Genomic DNA, 9,563 nt, shown 5'->3' with positions numbered 1-9,563 from the left:
AAATGCACGCCTCTAATTGGATAGCTTTCTTTCCAATTATCAATGATCGATCCATCATATTTTCTTCGCACAAGCGGTTGACGATAAATATCGGTACAATAAAATGTAAGTTTTTGAATAGCATTATCAATACACCTTATATTGTATCGATGAATGTTGATGGAATAGTTTAAAATAATCAAATATATGTGGTGAACGAATTGGAAATATATTCTGCAACATTTGAAAGCACGGGATAGTCAAATGACTTACAATAGTTTCTTTTAAAGCTGAAACCTTCAAATTGGAATAATTACCTCTATTCGTAATTCTATTATTTTTCAATCTTATACACGACATTCCAAACAAAAAGTCTTGCGCACGAGGTGGAAAACACGGCATGTGTTTCCAATCATTCTTATCCGGATACAACAAACGTTGCCACTCTTGTAATATGCTTTCAATTTCGGTTTATTTTTCTGTGATTTGCACGTCATCCTCACCATTTAAATAATTGTACATCGTTTCGATTGACAAACATTCATTCGGTCTTCCGCTGTTGTTCATTCGGTCTTCCGCTGCATATCATTTAGATGTTTATTTTTATTAAACTTATATTAACATTTTACACTCGTGGGATATTTAGATCTATTAATTATTTCATTGAACAAACTCGCAAACGGTGTAGAAACAAACACCGGACATTAAAATGCTGTTTTGAAATCTGCGCCAAAAACATGCCCCACATTTGAAACACGAACGATAATTATAATTTCATTCACATTACGACTTTTTTATTATTTATTTCGATGTTCAATACGAACTGAAAACAAGTAAGTTTTCTTCGTGCTGGATCAATCATATCTAAAACAACGTCTTCATCAGAATTTTAATCGTGTTCCACAAAAACAGAAATGGTAAGTTGTGATATTTTGAATGATTTCTTAAAACATACTTTCCATTTTCAAACTTTTCATAATCTCGTCTAGCGAAATTGTGCAGATTATCATAAGCACTAATGGTTGAATTATATTTGCAATTGTGATATTGCTGAAACGGAAACACTTTATACATTGCAGCCTAAGAATGAGTCGGAATAAAAGCGAAATTCATTACACTTTTCACTGTCTCAGGCAACGAACTCGGCAACGGACTCGGTAGCGGAAAATAATACTGATTCTGCAAATTGATCTGTTTCACATCATATTTATCACCTTCCGGCTCACTCACTTTATGCAGGTCTTTTCACAATGGAATCTGATTATACCAAAAGAAATTAATGTCTCAATCCTCGCATTCGAAAATTGATCGTCGCTTTGTTCATTTTTTTATCCAATTCCAGTTCACAATAGTTTCTTTCTTTCGAAACGTATCTTTCATTTTTCAAAGGACTCGCTGATATTCCACTACAAAAAGCACCATTCCATTTTCTATCTTCTTCATTTTCCATCAGTGACAAATTAGTCGGAATTGATATGGACTGTAAATGAATGATGGAATCTTTTTTGAACGTGTTTCGTCTTACACTTTTTCTAAAATCCACAAAAGGTAAGGAAAATTCGTTTGTCACATTAAAATGATTATTCTTTGATGAAGGATCACCATGAGTTTCCGAGTAATAAAAACGCGTCGATTCATATAGCGAATCGTACAACACTTCTTTCCACAACAACTTTTTTCAATAATTTCTTTCGAACTATCTTTTATGAAAGATATTATAAAGTTAAACACGCATAATAAACCTTGTAACAGTATATAATTTAGTCGTCGTTTTTTTACTTTACCTCCGTCTATATTTTATTTTTGCTCCCGTTACAATTAAATTAAAACATTTAATTCTCACACCCCTGGTTTTTAATAATATTTCACATTTGTTTACACAAGTTCGATTCTGATTGGTTAATTTTTCCTTGCTTATTTTTCCCTGTATTCTGATTGGTCAGTTTAACTTTTTGTTTACTTTTCTCTGCATTTTGATTGAACGGTTGGATTACCCCCCGCAAAGTTCTGCTGACTTAAGGGCCGTCGATGCTATAAATACTCGTGCAAATGAAAAACGTTCATTTGGACAAAAGCCCTAATGAAGAACAGACGCGGAAGCCCTGCTCAAATTTTCAATTTTCTAATTCCCCCAATAGAACTTGATCTGATTATTGGGATAGTAAATCACTTGTTCAAAGCACTAAAAGAAGTATTGCCAGCAGCAGATGATTGGCCAAAAAGACTCAACATCACAATCCAACCATATCATGGCAGACAACTTGCTGGCAGTGGTTGCTAAAAACTCCTGAAAAATATTGAAGTGATAGATCAGGTCTTTGAGAACCTAGATTCATCAGTTTTGGCCATTATTGATGCATTCGAAAAATTCATTGTTGTTGTTAGAGCCTGCTTTGGAAACATCCTTGACAAGGAATGTGAAAAAAAGTTGAAGAATTTCGGACATCTTTTTTAACTCTAGGATTTGTAAGTGTGACCCCAAAAGTGCACATCGTTTTTTTTTCACATTGATAATTTTATCGGAATGAAGAAAAAATCCCTTGGTCCTTTCAGTGGTTTTCCTTTTCCAATCTTTAGAAGCTCTTCATCACGGTTCTTCTGTCCACTGGCAAAGATACAAACATTCAAAATTCCTTCCACAATATGGAAATTGGCTTGAAAGATGTGTAGTTGAATACAATAGCCAGCACATTTAGGTGAAATATGTCTGTTCCAACTTTAATGAACATTGAAACCTTGCTACTTTAGAATAAGTGTTTGTGACAAAAGAAAGTACCTATGGATTTATTTAAACTGATTCAAAAATTTATGTATGAGATTAAACCTTTTTAAATATTTATTTGTTTAACTGTTGTTTGTTTAATTGTTTAATTTGTTTAATTGTATTTTGTAAAGAAAACCCACTGTAAATAAAACCTATAATATTTAGAACTTTGAAACAGCCTTAGCCAAAGTGTAATTACAGACACTATTTTAATAGTTTTTTTATTTTGCGACAGTGTCTTAAGTTTAGAAATGATTCAAATTCTAAAAAAAAATGGTGATTAAAGTAATCTTTTCCATTAAAAGTAAGGTCAAAGTGACTGACAAGTTCAAAGTAACAATGATTTCCTTCACATTGACTGATGGCTTAATTTTTTATTTTTAAAGCCTCTATGCATAGACGATGCTTAATAGTAATATCAGTTTTATTATTTATTTCTTATTTTTGAGTGTTTCTTTAGTGGATTGAGGCTCTCTGGGCAGGTATATGTGACAAGCCTCACCATATATCTATTTGTGACAGTTTTAAAGAGAAGAATAAAATTGATAATAACTCTAAAACAGGACATTTAACAGCTGTTACTGATATTTCTTCTAAAAATAATCAACGTGTTTTACTCCAGAAAACCTGGGATAAAGTCAAAAATAATAATTCCCGGTTTAATTATTGCCGTCTTCTCTTTGATAACTGTTCTCAATTAAGTTACATTACGCCTTCATAATGTAAAAAGTTAAATTAAAAAACAATAGATTCTAAAGTAATTAATATCAAAACTTTTGGAAATAATAATACAAATGAAATTTTAGATAGAGTTAAAGTTTGTGTTCAAGGTAATAAAGGGGTTGATATTGAAATTATATGTTTTGTAAAAGAAATTTGTTTTCCGTTAAATGGCCAGTATATAGAAACCTTGTGTAAAAAATTTTATTTAAAATACTTAAAATTAGCAGACCATCAGAGATATGAATATTTAGGAGTTGATATTTTAATAGGTGACGATTACTATTGGTCAATAATTGAAAATAAGATAATTAAAGGATTTGATGGCCCAATTTCAATAAAATCTAAGGTAGGATACTTAGTCAGTGGTCCTATCACGGTTAAGAATAATAATAAAGTAGATTGTTCTGTTCTGTCTTCGCATGCTTTAAAAGTCGAAGCAGAATTACGCAATGATAAAACGTTTTTAAAAGACAAGTTTTCAACTATCTGGAATAAAAGCGAAGATAATATTGGCGACAATCTGGTTGTCGAACATTTTCGCAAAAGCAATAAATTTGAAAATAATAAGTGTACTGTAGAACTACCCTTTAAGGAGAATCATCCTTTGTTATGCGATAATTATAAGTTATGTTTAAAGAGGCTCAAATCATTAGAGAAAAAGTTTTTAAATGATGCAAAGTTATTTCATTCGTATAATGATATTATAAAAGATCCATTAAATAGAACGATAGAGCAAATTTTAAGTCATAAATCTAAGGTCGGACAAGTTCATTATTTACCTCATAGACCAGTTGTAAGAGAAGATAAAGTTGCAACTACGATGCGCATTGTATTTGATGCGAGTGCGACAATCTCAGATCCATCCAAGTGATTGTTTACATTCAGGTCTTTCTTTAACAACTCTACTAAATGGATTTTTGATACGTTTTCGTGTAAATAAATTAGCATTTATTGCAGATATTGAAAAGCCTTTTTGAACATTTCAATATCTGAGAAAATCACGATTTCATATGATTTTTATGGTATAAAAATATTAATAATTTAGATATAAAAATTTAAAAGATCATAAATAAGTAACATAATGATTATGTGGAGTTTTATTTGGAGCCACTTCTTCTCCTTTTCTTTTTTCAACAACTTTAATTAGCCATGCGGAGCGTTATTTAAGTTCCGATCCAATATTTATAAGTCGATTCCTAAATTCTATTCACGTTGACGATTTGAGTTTTGCTCTGAAGTTTTATGAAAAATGTCGTTCCCGGCTAGGTGAAGCTGGTTTTAAGGAAATTTGAATCTAATTTCGTCGAGCTGGATAAATTATTAAATGAAAAGAATTTTCAGAGTCAAAATATTATTAAAGCGTTAGGTTTAACTTGTGACAAGAAATTAGATTTAAAGATTGAACTATTTAAGATTGCCGTCCCTTTCCAACAAAAAAGAGACGTGCTTAGTTTTACAGCAAGTTTTTTCGATCCCTTGGGACTAACAAACCCAGTAGTTGTGCGCTTAAAAATTTTATTGCAACAAATTAATATATCTAAAATAGGAAGGGATTGTAAAATTAATTAAGTATGGCAAAATATTTCTAAGGACTTAAGTTCTGTTCAGTCGATTTGTGTACCTAGATGTTACTTTTTTCGAAATCGAGTGCAAGTTGCATGCGATTTGAACTTTATGGTTTTAGTGATGCTAGTTTAAAAGCCTTTGGGTGTTGTATATATTTAATATGTATTTTTAATGAGAACGAACAGTGTTCCTCTCTTTTAACTTCAAAATCTAGATTAGCCTCGCTAAGTATATGTACAATGCCTCGATAAGAATTAAAAGGTTGCTTGCAACACTTATGTCAAAAGAAATTAAGGAATTTTCATCAATCATTCTTATTTCTAAAATAAAAATAATTTCAGATTCTTATATATGCTTGCACTGGAAAAAAAATTCTAATAAAGTTTATGAAACATTTATTCAAAGCCGTCTTGAAAAAATTAGATATTTATTTGATTTTTCCTTTTGGGATTACGTCAAAACAGATCGTAATCCTGCGGATATTATATCACAAAGTGCTAGTATGGAAAACTTAACCAATAATTAGTAATGGTTTAATGGACCCAAATTTCTTTATATTCCAGAGATTTGGCCTTTCTTTAATCAAAATAAATTAATAAAGCCTCCAGAGGAAATAAAAATATTACTTATAACTAATGAATTGTTCATAGATTTAAAATTTATTGATATAACTAAATTTAATTCATATTCCCGTTTAATTTAAGTAACAACTTATAATATAAAACTCCTCAAAAAATACGCAAATACGAAAAGACAGTCTTTTGCTTTCTTCTTTGGAATTAAAGTACGCCAAAATAATTTGGATTAAATTTATCCAACAAAATATACATTATTGGCCATAATGTTTTATAAAATATTAATTCAAAATAAAATGAATTGAAAACAAAACTTGTTTTTTATATTTTATTTCTTAATATTTTAAGTAAAGTCTATATACATTATGAAAATCAAAAATATAAATTTAAAATTAATGGTCTTGATATCAAAAAATGAAAAATAATAAAACTTGTTATATTATTTTGAAAAAAAGTTTGGACAAAAGTTAAGGTTATATTTCAAATAATATATAGGAACAATAATTTACAAATGGAAAACCATAAAAAAAAGCATTCTAATATTTTGTAGAACCTCCTTTCTCATGTAAGCATTGGTTTACTCTCTTTGGCATCGAGTTTACAAGATTTTGAGTTATTTCTTTAGGCACATTGTAAAGCAGTTTCTTTATTTCAATTTTTAATTGCTCAACATTTAAAATTTTAATTTTCCAAGATGATGATCTTACCATGACCATAAATTTTCTATACAATTTAAAATACGGCTGTTAGCAGGCCAAGACATTATCGATATTTGGTTGTCGACAAATAATTGTTTGCATATTTTTGCTGTATGGCATGGCACACCATCTTATTAATATATGGTATTACTGTTTTCTTCTTTAAATATATCAATTGAGGGAAGAAGGCAATTATCTAAAACTTCAATATATCTATCAGCATTAAGTCTACCTTCAAATAATTGATAGCATCCAAGTCCTGCATAATTCATGCAGACCCAAATGCCTATACTCTCACTACCTTGCTTAGCTCGTTTTAATATACAATTCGAATCAAATCTCTCTTTAAGTGATCGCCTTAGCATAACACGGCATTTTCGCATATCTACCTCAACATTCATTTCGTCAGAGAATATAACATTTTGCCACCTACAATCATGACAATTTTTATGCTTATTGCACCATGCAATCCTTGCTTTTTGCTGTTTCTATGAAAGTTTTGCCTTCTTGCATGCAGATTGCCACAAATAATGATTTCTATGAAGAATTCTTCTTACAGTTCTTGTTCTCACTTTTATTCCAGATGTATTTTTAAATTTATGGCAGATAGCGCTTGACGATAATTTTCTGTCATGTATCATTAAACGAATTAATAAACGTTCATCTCTTTGTGTTAATACAGCTGGCCGACCAGATCGTTGCCGATCCCTAATATCACCTGTTTCTGTAAAACGTTTTAAAATACGTGCAACAATTGAATATGCAATATTTAACTTATTTGCTATTTGACGATGAGATAGTACTTGGTTTCGAAGAAAAATTGATTCGTAGCGTGATTTTTCAGAGATTCTCGACTGTGATTTTGGAGTTTCATGCTGCATTTCTTCGCTCATTTTGTAACTTTTTTATTATTAAATTTATTCGTGTTTTTATTGGTATTGTTTAAAACAAAAAACAAAAAAATGTCAGAAGTAATAAATACAGACGATAATAAAATCAAAATTATTGAAAAAAATCATGAATATATTACTTAAATTTTAAAAATAAAGCAGTGAGCCTGAACTTTTGACCAACATAAAAAATAAAAATTTTATAGTAGTTGTTTCAAGTTATTTATAATTTGGAGTACAAAATAAATTTTAAGGAAACCAAATGTCAATTAAACAGTAAACACGATACTTATTATTTAATACTAAATGAATATTGAAAATGTATAAATGCTTTTAAAATAATTTCAATTAAACAGGATTTAAAAGAAAAAAATAGTAAGCTCTAATTTATGGCCAATGATGTATATGATTCTAAGAATTGTAAACAACTAAAAAATGATTCAAGATTTTTCTTTTATAGCGAAGGAATAATAAGATGAAAGGGGCGCTTGGGGAATGCTCCAATTAGTTACAATATTAAACTTCCTATATTTCTTCCAAAGGAAACTCTTTTTACTGAATTAATTATTTTACATTGTCATGAAAGTGTTATGCACAACGGCGTATAAAAAACACTAAACGAATTAAGAATGGAATTTTGGATTCCAAAAGTTAGAAATTTAATTCTAAAATTAATTTAAAAATGTTTTTCGTGTGGAATCTACGAAGGCAAAATTTAAAGTTATCCTGATGTTCCTCCATTACCTTTGAGTAGAGTAAACGATGATTATGTTTTGAAGTACACAGAAATTGATAACTGTGGACCATTATTTGTGAAAAATTGTTTTACAGCCGATGAAACACAACAATATGCATCCTCAAAAGGCATTTAATGGCACTTCAATGTTGCAGCCGCTCCGTGGAGGGGAGGATTCTTTTAACGAATGGTACGTTTAGTCAAGAGAATTCTCAGAAAAGTATTGAAAACTGCATGATTATCTTACGAAGAAGAACTCACAATTCTTGCAGAAATCGAAGTCGTTACGAATAATCGTCCCTTAACGTTTTCGTATGAAGAACCGGGAGACCAACCGTTCTCTCCTAATCATCTCGTGTCTGACAAAACAATAAGCTCAGAAACATTATTAATAAAAAAAAAGTTATATAAATATGGACATAAAAAAGCGCGTTGCATAGAGAAACTCTATTTTTGAACACTTCTGGAATAGATGGTACAATGAATATTTACAAAGCTCCGCGAATTTCTTAAAATTTATAATAAAAGTTGACGTAACAATGTAATAAATAAAGGCAATGCAGTGACAATCCAAGACCTCGAATTTGGTTCGAGGATTATGAAAATTCGACATTATTGAAAAACGTCTACCGTCAACCGATGTACGATGTGTCACCGCTGGAAAAATCATGTAGTTAATAAATTGTGTTTACTTGAAGAAAATAAATTTGATTCTGTCGAAGCTGCGTTTGTGACTGAAAATGACTTTCAGCTATTAGTGACTACTGTTGGTGGCGTGAGTGTTGCGGTAATCAAATCGTCATAAAACAGTTAATGTTCCCTTGGTTAATATGTATAAATAGCGTAATCATAGAACCCTCGCCCTCTTGAAGTAACCTGTCAAACCACAACGGACTCGAGCAATTCTTCTGCCACTAGCTGTAATATACGATCTCTTCTTTGTGTTTATCGCGTATTTGTATAACAATACTCTTATAAATATTAATAAAATGAACTGGTTTTACAATACCACTCTTACGTATAACAACAGGGGGCTGCCCACGGGCTGACGGATTTTTTACTGACATTAGAATTATTCATTTGGTCCGTTTCTTTATCGATTTGTTGCCGCTGCTTTGGAGATATTATGTAAGCTCTTTTTTTAATTGGTGCAGCATTTCTTGTATTAGTAACATGTTTTATTAAGTGAGTACATCCTACTTGATTTTGGGTATTTGCGAATGTATCACAGTGTCTTTTAATTAGTTTTGAAACAAACCTGTATTGTTCATATGTTAGATTTAAGTGACTTGTCCTTTATAGTCCCACTGGAAAATTGTCTCGTAAGGTAATACTGTTAAAATGGTGTGGGTTCCTCTCTTCCATTTCATGTTCGTCTAAAGGTACGCTGGAAATATTTCCTAAAACTTTCTGTTTCTAATTCAATCTATTCATTGGTTGGGTTTGAAACCATCGGAGTCACGACTTTGTTATTTCCTGATAAGAGGGTGGGTTGTATCTTTAGGTTTTCTTTTAACAGTAGTTCTTTATTGGGTTCAAAGTAGTTTTCATTTTTCGTTGGGAAATCATGTAGAACGTTAAGGATTGTTTATTAGACGGGTTGTAATATTTTACGCTTGTTTGTAACAACTT

General features: G+C 30.7%; 1 protein-coding gene and 1 pseudogene across 1 annotated transcript; one reads left to right on the top strand and one right to left on the bottom strand.

Moving 5' to 3' along the window:
- Positions 1-237: 237 nt before the first annotated feature.
- On the top strand, positions 238-2,957 carry LOC149880670 (uncharacterized; annotated as a pseudogene).
- Positions 2,958-6,793: 3,836 nt separating this feature from the next.
- Positions 6,794-7,198, bottom strand: LOC149880669 (uncharacterized). The gene has a single exon (XM_090069241.1). The coding sequence runs from the start codon at positions 7,196-7,198 to the stop codon at positions 6,794-6,796; it is 405 nt and encodes a 134-aa protein (XP_089925367.1).
- Positions 7,199-9,563: the final 2,365 nt, after the last annotated feature.

Source organism: Hydra viridissima, unplaced genomic scaffold (assembly GCF_058129835.1).
Source record: "Hydra viridissima isolate aposymbiotic clone 2 unplaced genomic scaffold, HvirCarnegie_v1 scaffold_12, whole genome shotgun sequence".
NCBI lineage: Eukaryota > Metazoa > Cnidaria > Hydrozoa > Anthoathecata > Hydridae > Hydra > Hydra viridissima.
This window is presented reverse-complemented; position numbering and strand designations above follow the sequence as displayed.

Coding starts and splice junctions, on each gene's coding strand:
- LOC149880669 (XM_090069241.1), bottom strand. CDS start 7,198: ATGAGCGAAGAAATGCAGCATGAAACTCCAAAATCACAGTCGAGAATC.